General features: G+C 39.1%; 1 protein-coding gene across 4 annotated transcripts in view; it reads left to right on the forward strand.

The window, feature by feature from the left end:
- TRIM67 (tripartite motif containing 67) overlaps positions 1-8858 on the forward strand; it is a 91046-nt gene extending 82188 nt beyond the window's left edge. For all 4 annotated transcript variants that reach the window (XM_056816148.1, XM_056816146.1, XM_056816147.1 and 1 more), the window contains one exon: positions 514-8858. In XM_056816148.1, coding sequence (XP_056672126.1) covers positions 514-579 — 66 coding nt within the window. In that variant the 3' untranslated portion in view covers positions 580-8858. The remainder of the gene's footprint in view (positions 1-513) is intronic.
- Positions 8859-13780: the final 4922 nt, after the last annotated feature.

The following is a 13780-nucleotide window of genomic DNA, read 5'->3' on the forward strand; positions in this document are numbered from 1 at the left end:
CTTGGTATCAATTCTGAGATAGAGTAAAGATTTAAAAAAAAAAAGAGGCAATGAGTTTCCCATCCTTAAATGTCTTCAGGAAGAGGCAGGATGGACACTGGTCAGGTATGTTATAATGGGGATTCTTTTTATTTATGTATTGGACTACATGGCCAACAGAGTCCCTTCTGCCTCTCATATTCTTGGATGCTTTCCACAGTTGATACAGAGCTGCTCTCTCATGCTCACATCTCCAGAATTGTCTTTAGAAAAGGAACAGACCTAAGTCTGCAATTCAAAGCAATCAGTCAACAAAGATTTATCAAGGAGTTATCATCTACTGAGGCTGGAGATAATAGAAAAAAAACCAAAAAGAGTTTCTGTTCTCATTTTAACTATTACTTTTTAATTTAATGTAACATTTATTATTAATAATAATCTAATTTAATTTAACATATTAACTATAACAACTATTATAAACATCTTGTTTGGGGCAACAGCTCTACCCATGGTCATCTCCTTTTCTTTCTCTAGGTCACCTTGCACACAGGACTGGAGGTGCCATTGAATCCCAGACAGCAAAAACTGTCTGGCAACTGAAATCCCAGCTTCATGCCCATCAAGATCTTCCCTGAGAGAAGCTTGCCATCCCTCTCTTCAAAATGAGCACAGAATCTGTTCCAAGTAACACAAAATGGTCAAATGAGGAAGGCAGCCCAGTAGCCACTGAAGACCATGTAAAAAACTTTTCACAATGGAGAATCAGGAATGGGTCTCCTCACCACAAGTTCTTTTTCACGTGTAGATGTGGGTGTGTGATCTGTACATTTATCCTTGTAGCCTCACTTTTTCATAGCAGAGCTCTGTAGGGTGGGATGGGACAATGACATCCCTGATGAGATTAAGCTGTTTCTCTGGGAACCTCCAAAGTCAGAATTCCTTTTCCTAATTATGAAAAAGGGAACTTTAAAAAGGGGTGCAAGATAGCAAGTCTAGGTTCTATGTGTAGTTTCCTGTAACTCGTTTCAAAATAGGCATTGTTTGTTGGTTTTCCATTTCCTGGTTCTGAGAATGATACTACCAGAAAGGGCAATGACAATTGTTTAATTCCCAGTATTAGAGGGAATATGTTGGGCATTTTGCCTTTTCTTCTGAGATGCCCTCACTTCTTGGTAGTCCCAAGACTGATGGAATCTCTGCTTAGAATAGGAAAATCATTCCATACAGCTAACATCTCCAATTTCTTCTTTCAGGAGGCTACCGTCTATTACCTGGTACCTACAGGTATCAATCTAATCTAATAATGCAATAAAAAAAAGTTTTACCCTCTGTCTTAGAATTAATACCATGCATTGGTTCCAAGGCAGAAGAGTGGTGAAAGCTGGGCATTGGAGGTTAAGTGATTACCCAGGGTCACACAGCTAGGAAACATCTGAGGTCACATTTGAACCCAAGACTTCCAGGCCTGGCTCTCATTCCACTGAGCCACCTAGCTACACCCTAATAATGCAATTTTTTTAAATAAAATTTATTAAGCACCTACTGTTTGCATAATATAATATCTTGTCCATAAAGTAATCCAGAATGTAGAAAGGAAAGAATAAATCCTGGATTCTAATTTTTCTATTAATTTATTCTGAACTTCACAGAATGGCAGGGCAGAAAGGGTAAACAGTAATTGAATCCAAATAGTAAGCAGTAATTAATTTCAAAAAGGCTATGGACATTTCATTGAGCCAAAGCCTTGATAACAATCAGCAACATGTAGTAGGAAATAAAAAGCAGATTAAGTGTAAAAAAAAGATAAAAAGAACTTGTAGTATCTAACTCATTTGTATCCCCAGTCCTTGCAACTCTGTCCTTGACTAAGATCTACCCTAAAACAAATACACACACACACACACACACACACACACACATAGAGGAAATCTATCTAAATACCCTAAACACTAGTGTTTTTCTGAAAACCTATTGAACAAATCACAATGTATCTCCAGGTGGAATATCCTTCCTGGAAATTGAGTTCCAATCAATAATATGCTGGGAGATGTCTAACAACCAGCTCTCTAAGGGGAAAAAAAAAATATGCACAAAACACTTTTAAGTTCAGTTTTAACTATTAACATTTTCTCCATCACTTAAAGTCTAGACAATCAACAAAATAATAAATCAAGTCTTGATTTGTATCATTTGCTGATTTCTAAGGTGTAAAATGCTCACTAAAAAATTTTAACAATCAACTCTCACCCCTAATTCCAAGTGTCAAAGAAGAAAGGAGCTCCATGTTCTTTTGCAAGGAATCCTTCTGTTCCTCATTTGAAACTGTCAGGGCCTAACATATAGTAGATGCTTAATAAATTCCAGAAAATTAATTGATCACCAGTAGCCCTCTATCCTAGCTAAGAAAAATATAAAATATCATTGTTCTGGTTCGTCATGTTTCTCCTTGGAGGAGAGCAGATTGGGACAATATTTTTGGGGTCTTGTAAGACTCTCTTAGAAAGAAGCTGGGAAAGAAGTGGAGATCAGTTGGCCTTAGGATTGCCCTTCCTAGCAAGATCAGACTCAGAGCCACAAGATGTAAAACTGGGGGGGGGGGTGTTCATGATAGGACTTCTTGCCACTCCATACTCATTTGTCTCAAAACCGAAGTCTGTGGGCAAAAAGGCCAATGAAGTAAAAAAAGTTCTTCTCTGGCAGGGTGAGGGTGGGGAGTAATTGGGGATTCTACAATGGCTGGTCCACTGGTGAAGGTAGGAAATGGGTCAGTAATACTTTTGTACTTAAAATTGAACTGGGACCTTGATCGTGTCTGAGATGCGTAGTATCCCCAGTCATTGCAAAAGAAGCATATGAAACTCTAGGATTGCATCCTTTCCACCAATACCACAAAGCTGGACATGATCAAGACCTTCCAGTTAGTCAGATGCCATGGTAAGTGCTGCCTCATACTCTTCACCAGGGAAACCGAATACTGGCTTAGTTTCAGGAGGTGACTCACTCCAGGATTCCCAGACCACTATGAGCCTGTACCAAATCAAACACCCAATCCCACTGAACACATTTTTTTTTTCTCTCAGAACTTTTGTCTCCAATCTGCCCATCTCAGACACTGTCACTAGATGGAATGTTCTCAGAGGCACCACATGAGAGGCAAATGCAACACCTCAGTATCATCCAACTTACAGTTGAATTTGGTCAAGGTGACCAGGATATAACTAGATTCCTGATAGCAGTAGATGATACGGATAGCTCTGGAGGGCAACACTATAACACTTTGGCCCTTTCCATGGGTCAGATTTTCAGCTGTTTTCCCTGTTGCCCAATTCTCATTCTTTGTATACTCAACTCATCTAGAAGCACAGCTAATGAATTCACTATTTTCCCATGGTACTCAATCAAGCCTGTCCATAGGCTTGTGCCCAGAGGTAAGTCTGCAGATGGTAGTCACACTGTCAACTCCTTTGCCTATATGGATTGCCAAAAATTGGATACCACCTTGGAAGTCATGTTTTATCTGCCCATCGTGTGGACAAGGAGATCACTGAGGAATCAAAAGCAGCAGTCAAGACAGAGGAAATTTCTAGTGACACTAGAACCTTTGGGAAGAAGGTGGCCCAATGGGTATGTTCTGAGAAGTAAAGCAAGGTAAAAATCTTGACTTACCCATGACCAGATTTCTTCCTAGCCCTCACCCTACCATCCAACAGAGACATGCACTTTTGCATCAAGAATGAAATGAAGGAAGCAACATAAATAAGCAATTCCATCTGGTAGCAACAAATGATTTTACTTTACTTTTCTTAAAGAGTATGTTTTATCAGACTTCTTATTTTTAAAGTTGAGGGCTAACCTATCTGCTGGATCTCTTCTTACTTTGTATGAGCCGAAACCAACTGTGTTTTTATTAGGTTCTAGATTCTTGTTTATATACTAGGTTTCTTACTAACCACCGGTTGATGCTGTGCAGGTTTTGATCTTTTATTCAGTGGAACCAACAAGCCTACCTCATGCTTCCAGATTCTTGAATACTCCTGAGGAACCCTCTCATCCTGCATTCTTCATGAAGAGGAAGAATGGGATAGGCATTGCATAGGATTGTTGTAACTAAATTACCACTGAACTTTGTCCTAGAAAAATATCTTCTTCCCAACTTAACATCAGAACTCAGCAGTTTCCAAGAAAGAGGAAGGTAGTTCTTCCTTTGACAGTTTCTGAGTAGGTCTGTTTCCTGCCAGAGAATGTCAGGCAGAAGGAATTTTGCTCTTGACTAGGTGAAGTCTTTAACTCTGGTTCTCTCTTTCCCATTGCTCAAGTAAGAACTGTGATGTCCCTGCTTGCAAATTGCTTCTGGGGATCATGGCTCTGGGTGGATTTTCCAGAAGAGCCAGTGGAAATAAACAGAAAATTCTTTTCTGTGGTATCAGAAGATGGAAGAATTGGCAGATTCTCCATTCCCACCTCATGTACTTTGGCTAGCAGTTTCTATTGCAACAGACACACAACTTCCTTTGAAAAAGATGAGAACAAACCACTAGGACTAATTCATCTTCAGAGGTATCGGAAACAAATTCAAACAAACAAAAAAGCAGCATGTGAAAGAGCAGAGGTTTTCTTCTTTTCCTAAACTGGGGTCAAAAAGAAGCCAAGCAGAATGTTTTCAGTGATGTACAAAACTGAAAGAGATTAAGTTTCTGGGATCAGCCAATGATGCCAGTTAAGCTAGATTGCTTCAACAAGTCATCAATTCCCCACTTTTGGAGATAATGATGACATTTAATCAAGAGAAATAATAATGCATGTGAAGCACTTTGTAAACTATCATTATTTCTTGTGACTGCTGGCTAAGGGCTAGGCTGGATCCACTGGGCCCATGGGGACATCCTACACAGTCTTAAACCTGTGACATGAGGGAAAGGAGAATGAGGTAGAAATCAACTCTTTAGAGTTTTTTCACAACTAAAAAATCCTTGATATTATCCATTTTGGTGCAGATTACAACCCTACCATGCCTTAGGAAACAGTCCTTTTGAATTATTGTGGACAAAAAACATTAACTGATAGCCAACTTCTGGTGAAAAGCCTTTCTACCCTTGGTCTAGACCTCAGAGAATAGGCATATGGTAGGACCAGATAAAACAAATATTGTAATTGTAAGTCTTTTTCACCCAGGATGTAGCATCAGAGTAGTACTTTAGGGGATGGAGATAGTTCTTGCTTGGATTAATAGGAGGATTTTTGTAGGCTAATAGCACTGTCTTCCAGCTTTCTTTAACCTAAGTTCAAATCAAAGAAGATACATAGTGCCTGACTTCCCAAAGACAGAGGAGAAGAGAGGTATGGAGGATTCAGTGAAATGAATTAGTATCAGAAAAGGAGAGAGAGAAAAGAATTTTTCTAGCACCCATAAGTACTAAATCCACCTCTATCTATTAAAAAAAAAATAGGAAGCTGAAAATGCCTACATCTTGATGACTTTGCTAAAAAGAAAATTACATGGAGGCTGGAGAGAAACTAGTGCCTAAAACTTGACCTTTGGGAAAGGCTTCCTTCTCATTTTCCCTCTTAGCACCCTTCCTGGGTCCTTTGCTATATGCCTTCTCCTAATTTTTACCTCCCCCTCCCCCAGTGTTTGAGTGTAGAAGATGAACAGAGAAGCCAACCTTCTATGACCAACACCTCAAAATGAAAAATCTTACAAAATGAATGGGGTTGTACTTCCTCTTTCATTTCCTCTTCAAAGCAATGTTCAGTTTATTGAGACCAAGGACAGATGCCAGAAGGAAGGGCAAGTTTTCGCCACTCACCTTGTCTCTAGGACATTAAAAAAAAAAAAAGATAGTGAGTCATTCTTTCAGTCCAGTGGACTCTTAGAATTATATGGAGTTATTGTTATTGTCTCTCATCAGAGTCGCTATTACTTTCCTATATGGCAATGTCATTCTTTGTACATAAAAACAACACAAAACCAACTTATCCAAAGTTTATAATAGGCCAGCTATAAAATCAACTTAATCCTATGAAGCAGAGTTTAGTGAGAAAGGATGAAATTTGAAATAGTGTGAAATATTAAGGATCTCATATTCCATTGTAAATAATGTTACCCTAAAGTAGGTCTAGCACATTCAGTGGTGATAGTTTGTCCTTTTCTTTCTTTCTTTCATTGTTCCTTTCTTTCCTTTTCTTTCTTTCTTTCTTTTTTCTTCCTTTCTTTCATTTCTTTCTTTTAAAAAAAAACCACATTTCTTTAAATACCCAAGAGCATTTCAAAGCAGAGCTTCCTAGACTTCTCTTTTCTGTTCTGAAGTTTGGAAAACCACTGAGACCAACATAAAGAGGATGTAGACAAAGGTAACTAGGCCACAATGTAACTGATTAAAACATTTTAGAGATGTGTACCAAGATCCTGCCTGAACCCATCAACCCCCCAAGTTTCCCTGGGCAAAATGCTTTATAATCGACCTGGGACTTTTACCAGGAGAAAGGGCACCTCTATATATCACCTTATTTTCTAGGGGCAGCTATGTGGGCCACTGGATAGAGTACAGGTCCTGGAGTCAGGAAGATTCCTCTTCCTGAATTCTAATCCAGTTTCAGACACATACTCTCTTTGTGACTCTGAGCAAGTCCCTTAAATTTCAGGAAGTCACTCAATTTCTCCATTTGTAAAATGAACTGGAGAAGGAAATGGCAAATCATTCTAGTAGCTTTGCAAAAAGGGGGATGGGGGTCATGAAGTTATTCACAACTGAAAAATGACTAACCATTCTCACTGTTCTAAGTGCTCTGTGCCCTCTACTTTATCAAAACTTACTCTTAAAAAAAATCAAGGGGGAAGCTGGGTATCTCAGTGGATTGAGAGCCAGGCCTAGAGACAGGAGGTCCTGGGTTCAAATCTGTCCTCAGACACTTCCCAGCTGTGTGACCCTGGGCAAGTCACTTGACCCCCATTGCCTAGCCCTTACCACTCTTCTGCCTTGGAACCAATACATGGTATTAATTCCAAGACAGAAGGAAAGGGTTTAAAAAAAAATCAGAATCTATCTTTCATTCTGGTAGCCAAATACACATTCAGCCACTATATGATGAGGCTGATTCTGGTACCACACCATCTGCTTCCTCTTCCCAGGTTCTTGTGAATATGGGGGGATGGAGATAAAATATTCTTTGGAAGTGGAATTTGTGAATATTATAAAATATAATTATCAGGTACTTTGCCATACCACCCCTCGAGTTTCTTATATGGCCACTCTAACCATGCTGCCTCACATGCAAAGTAATGAATTGGACATTTCTTTCATAGTAACCCAGGAAGCCTAACCTGAAACAGCTGTAATGTTTGTAATTTTATGTAATCTAGCATCAGCATCAAAATGGAGTTTTCCACTGTATTGTAGTATTCTACTAACTCTAAAGGAAGAAATTTAGTGAGGTGGATGTGGGGGTACCTTAACTCTAAACAAAAGGGACAGTGTTAGACCCCCTTATAACCTCAGGAGATGCTCCCTGACCAACCTAGCCTACCCCACCATACTCCACCATCCATAAAAAAAAAATTGAGCCACTAGCTTTAGAATGAAAACAGAGTTCTTGGACTTCCCTAAAAAGGGGGGGTCAATAACATAGGAAAACACAGGGTCTTCAGCTAGTTAGAAAGGAACATTTTTGAACATAGTTAGAAAACAAACAGCAAATAGAACTATATTGTCCCTGGAGTGCTCTCTGAATTTTTCTTTTCCTTTAAAAAAATAGACAGTTGTGTTTGGGTTTTTTGTTTTGTTTTGCAGTGGTAGCATCTCTTTGGATTCCTTTTTAAGCATAAAGGAATCAAAACAGCTCAAACTGGAAATTAACTGAAGAAGACATGAAGTGATAGTATTTCTTTTCCAAGGTTCCAGGTCCTCACAACAGGTTTCTGAAGTTGCAACTTTTTACTCTAGCTCTGTTACTGACTCACCGTGAAGGTCCTAGGCAAATTATTTAATCTCTGTGTGCCTCATTCTCACCATCAGTAATATGGCATAGTTATTATCACAGTATAAACTACCTCTACTGGCTAAGAATGAATGGTCAGTCAGTTAATGGGTATTAAGCACCTACAATGTGCCAGACACTACACCAAGCATAGGGGATTAAAAGAAAAGTAAAAGGCAGTTCCTGCTCTCCAGGAGCTCACAGTCTAATGGGTGAGACAACAAAGAAACAACAATGTACAAACAAGTTATATGTATAGGAGAAGTTAGAAATAATTAACAGAGAGAAAACACTAGAATTAAAGGGGATAGGGAAAGAAAATGGGATTTTAGCTAGGACTTGAAGGAAGTTGGGGAAGCCAGGGGGCAGAAATAAGAATGAATAACATTTCAGGCATAGGAAACACAGTAAAAAATGCCAGGAGCCTGGAGATGGAGAATCTTCTTCAAGGAACAACAAGAAGCCTTAAAAATACATTTCAAATTCAAAAGGACTATCCAATGTCTCTGAAACCTTTGCTAATAACTCTCTCTATAAAATAGTTGATTGTACAGGATTTGTCACTGATCCAATCTCCCATCAAGTTTCTCTGGTGATCAGCAGTGTATATTTGTAGGATGGCTGGTCTGGTTTGGGACATAAATAGGTCTACTTTAACTACTAAAAAAATCCCAACTGCTCTGGCTTTAAGAGGGGCCAATTTTAATGAGTCACCTTGTACAAGTGTTATAAGCATCAGTGTTCTCATTGTTAGCCATCAAGGTATTGAATGGGCAGAACCCTTGTGGATCATTGGAAGAGATGGGTCAGAGCTTCTGCCTCCTCACTTATGCGCCTCTCTCTCTCTCTCTCTCTCTCTCTCTCTCTCTCTCTCTCTCTCTCTCTCTCTCTCTCTCTCTCTCTCTCTCTTTCTCTCTCTCTCTTTCTCTCTCTCTCTTTCTCTCTCTCTCTCTCTCTCTCTTCTCTCTCTCTCTCTTTCTCTCTCTCTCTTTCTCTCTCTCTCTCTCTCTCTCTCTCTCTCTCTCTCTCTCTCTCTCTCTCTCTCTCTCTCTCTCTCTCTCTCTCTCTCTCTCTCTCTCTCATATACACACATATAATTGAGGTCCTCACACACAGTGACCATCCTTACACACAAGTGGTATCTGGACATAGGACAAAATGCAAACTGAACCCAAATCTAAAAGGTAGTAACTTTAAGAGTATTAAGATGTTTGTAGGTAATTGATAAATGTCTGAACTTCCACTGAACAATCTCCAGTGGGAGTGTACTGGCCCTTTAAATGAATTAAGCTGTTTCTAAGTAGATAAGGGAATTGGGAGATTAGTCACACTGTGGTTTCTTCTGTGAGCATCTATTTGTATTTTCCTAAACAGTCAAAGTTCATCACCTGTGGATGTCGCATGCTATACTTGAGGATAAAACCATGAGGCTGAGTCCCAGGATAGGCCTCAGGCTCAGGAAAGATATTTCTGGTAGGTGTTTAAGCATAAACAAGACTAGGGCCACTTCAGTGTTGCAGGGTGAAGGGGAAGTGGGATTTGGTTGAAGAGAAGAACTATGGTGGTTATGGACTCCCACTCTTTCCTTCAACACTACACACCAGGCTTTCTCAATCAGTAGTGATGGAAGCACAGCCAAGAGGCACCATGGGGCAAAGCAGGAGAGTTAAAATGCATGAAATAGAATTGCTCTTTGCACCAAACTATTGTATGAAGCATGAAAGATGTTAGTTTAAATGTTGGCAAAGGAACTTTAGTAAGAAAAAACATTGTGTCTTGTTTGGTTGTTCAAAAAAAATTTTTTTCCCACTTCTCTTTACTCATCCTTGTTCCTCCTATAGTGTGGTCACTTTCTGTTGTTCATTGTTGGGAGTTATTGACAATTGTTGGTTCCATCTGTGCTCATGTGTCACTGGAGACAGGAGGAAAGGAAAGAAAACTTTTTTCTAATTTTTGTATTGGTAGCTGCAAGCATTTGTATTTTTTGAATTGGAAACACAAGTGTTTTTTGGTCTTTTGGGGTTGACTAAATTTTATGTATTACTTTTTTGGAAAATCTAAGTTTTACCACTGTCTTAACCAGATTTGAAATAAATTCTTTTGACACTGCCAATAACCTGGAGGAAGATGTGTGTGGTCTGTGATTACTACTCAGCTTTGAATCTCTAGTTTTCTTTTTGTTTGTACTCTTTCTGCCAGTTCATCCAAGAGATCACCAGCTGAAAGAGATAGATTGATGAAAGGAGATCATACCCTATTCCTAAATATGATAAGTTATGATAATTACTTCTGCTGGTATTTGGGGTTGTCATTTTTTTTTCACTGTTAAGTCTTTAGAGTCAATGTTCCTTTTATCCAACACAGAGAATTTAGAGAAGTTCCTTCTATGCATCTTCATCTGTGGCTACTGAAGAAGCAAGGACTGCAGCACCTGCAGGGACAGCTGCCAGGTTGCATCTTCACAAGAGTTGCTCACCTTGATGTAGCATGAAGAACCAAGCTGGAAGCAAGACTGGAGAACAAAGGAGCACTGCTAGTCCTATGGTCAAGATCCTGTCTACCTCCACCTAAGCAGAGATAATGTTCAAGGAGGTTTGACCTGCTGCTATGTGTATCTTCTGCCTTTTCCTCAAAATGCCTTGCCTGTTCTTCAGTGACAGGTGATATAGGTTTTAACATTCTGAGGTTATCAATGCAACAAGCAGACCATCAATCTATTATCTTTTATTCTTGTCTCATGACTCTTTTACACCTCTTTTACGTTTCATGAGTAATATCTTTTACACCATCTCTTGCATGCAAATCATCTTTGGATAACGTGCCTAGTAAGACCCACCATATATCTCATTGTGGTGCTTTGGATCCCTGAAAATTTTGATTCTTTGAAGATTAAAGTGTTCTATGATTCATGACCATTTGTAATCACAGGAAGAATAACCATGTTAAAAAGACAATGTGTGCGTGTGTATGTGTGTGTGCAGCTTTATTATTGAAAGTGCTAGTCAGTTTCTCAAATCATCCAACTTTTCTCCTCTTGTTCAGCTCTAAATTCAGATCATTGTCCATCTGGAGTATTTGTCCAAGATTAGTGTACTGACGGACTTCGTGTCATAGCCAGGATACTTTTGATGCACGTATATCTCCCTGTGTTATACCTCACTTCAAAAATTCCTTGAATGAAGTTATCTTTGTGGTTCTAAAGAGGAGAGGCTGCCAAACAATATCCCCCTTAGAATTTATCAAGTTTGTTGGACTGGTTTGATATTAAAACTACTCATAGCCTTGACTCAACTGAATCTTCCTCTTTTGACCTAGTCAGAATTATCCTATGATTTCATATGATAGTGAGAATGAGAAAATCTACTTAAAAGGCATTTTGATTTCAAGGAGATAAAAAAAAAACAGAGGATACCTCAAATCCAGTCATCACTGCAAAGTAACTTCTCCCTGGCTTCTGACTCCCAGACTCTGGCAACTGGACTACAAGTTCTGCATCTCCTATCAAGTGGCTATGCTACAGTCACTTTCAGTTTATAGGAACAAGAGCAAGTAAAAACTTGCCACAGATGACTGGTAAAGATGCTACGATTTGGTGAGTGGACTTTGAGAGTGTCAGGCCCCATTCAAAGGGGAGTGGTCTGAGCCATATTGAGTCTGGGTGTTGTCTGGAACAAGAAAAGCCTCACAAGCAGGAATGTGCTAGTGTTGGTTGAAAACAAACCCAAACTTGAAAAAAAGTTTTAGAAAGACATTGAATAGGTTGTCCAGCAGAGGGGAGAACCAAAATAGATGGCATGCTTCCCCTAGTCTCTGTAAGTTCTACATTATATAGCATTTAAACAAGGGAACAAGGAAACAACAGCTGTTTGGCCTACATGTATGTAGGCAGTTAAGTAAGACCTTTGGTTACTTGAGATGTATGATGGGAGGAAACTCCTTACATTACTTTAGCAATCTCCAGTTTATTTGCAAGTTTTCTGTGGTCACTTGAGACCTGTATATCCTGGTTAAGCAAAAAGTCTGATCTCAAATAATGTAATAAAGGTTTTCCACACTGATAAAAAATGATAATAACAGCTCTATCTTCCCCCAAGAAAAGTATGCACAGCAGACTTTTAACTTGAATCTGTGATGTTATATTTTCAGTCACTTTTTTTGCCTTTATGTATTTGTTAGCTTTAAAATTCCCAAGTATCTTCAGCTCTCCCCCCCCCCATATTAGAGAAGGCAATATTTGACAAAATATACATATATGTATATATATATATATGTATATATAAAACTATGCCTTGCTTCTTTCTATTTATCAGTTCTTTCTCTGGAGATGGACTTGCACAAGTTTTACCCAAACAATAATGTCGAATATAATGTTCTCTTGGTTCTGCTTATTTCATGATTTCATGTAGGTCTTTCCATGTTTTTTTTAAATTAACTTGTTTGTTAAGTATTCCATCACAATCATATGCTACAACTTGTTTAGCCATTCCCCCACTGATTGGCATTCCCTCAGTTTCCAGTTCCTTGCTACCACAAAGAGAGCTGCTGCTATAAATATTTTTTGAACATAGGCTCTATTTTCCTTTTTCCCTGATTATCTTAGGAAACAAACCTAATAGTGGTATTGCCAAGTCAAGAGGTATACAAAGTTTTATAACTCTTTGGGCATAACTCCAGACTGTTCTCCAAAATGCCTGGATAAATTCCCAGTTCCACCAACATATATTAGTGTCCCCATTTTTCCATATCCCCTCTGTAGGGTTTCAGGTATAATGAATCACGAGAGTATTAAAGATGTATTCAAAAGGTGGCTCTAATGAACAAAGTGCTCATGGACCAGACATGGATATATTTCTAATATTTCACATGATTGATTTCTGAATCCTTAAATTGGATTGGGGCTCAAATTTTGTAGAATTCAAACCTCTCCCATGGACTCCAGTCTGGAAGGCCGGCAAGCAAATTCATGGCATCTTTGTAATGTCAAAGACCTATACTCAGCTTCTGAATGAGATGGTGCCACTGTGCTGAAGGAAGAAGGACTTTCTAAAGAACTTCTGGTCTGGGCACTGGCAATTCCATTGTCTTAGCATCCTCTCTTTTATCGTATTGCTGATTACCGATGTGATGCTAATATTTCTGCCACACACCTGTTTGATTGACAATCCCACATCCCCCATTCCTATTTTCCTTAATAAAGGTAGTTCAGCTCCATCACTCCAGAACTCTGAACCTCTGAACTCTGACCATCTGAGGAGCTGACAGGCTGAATGTGATGCTGATGACTCTTGTGCCTCTGTGTCTTTTTTCTGTCTTCATGTCCTTCCAACCTTAATCTTTAACCCTTCCATCCACATTCCCCCAGTTCCTGGTTTCCCTTCCAGGTGCTCAAACCCACACAAGAAGATCTTGTAGCAGCAGGCTGCTATACCCTCCAACATTTGTCATTTGCCAAAACAAATCCTGGAACTACATCAACAAAATTATAAAAACAAATAATCAGATTTAAATAATTGGAGAAATATTAATTGTTCATGGGTAAGCAAAACCAATATAATTAAAATGACAGTCCTACCCAAACTCATTTACTTTTTGTTTTTAAAACCCTTACCTTCCACCTTAGAATCAATGCTATGTATTGGTTTCAAGGCAGAAGAACAGCAAGGGCTAAATGGGTTTAAATGACTTGCCCAGGGTTTCCACTACCACCCTGCCATAAGTCTCTGTGGTCTATCATGGTGCCTCCAAGTCACTCTTTAAGTCTCTCAACCCCAAGAACAGGAAATAACAATAACCACAATATCCAAGAGAGACTTGACTCCCAGATCAC

The sequence above is a fragment of the Monodelphis domestica genome, chromosome 2 (assembly GCF_027887165.1).
Source record: "Monodelphis domestica isolate mMonDom1 chromosome 2, mMonDom1.pri, whole genome shotgun sequence".
Taxonomy (NCBI): domain Eukaryota; kingdom Metazoa; phylum Chordata; class Mammalia; order Didelphimorphia; family Didelphidae; genus Monodelphis; species Monodelphis domestica.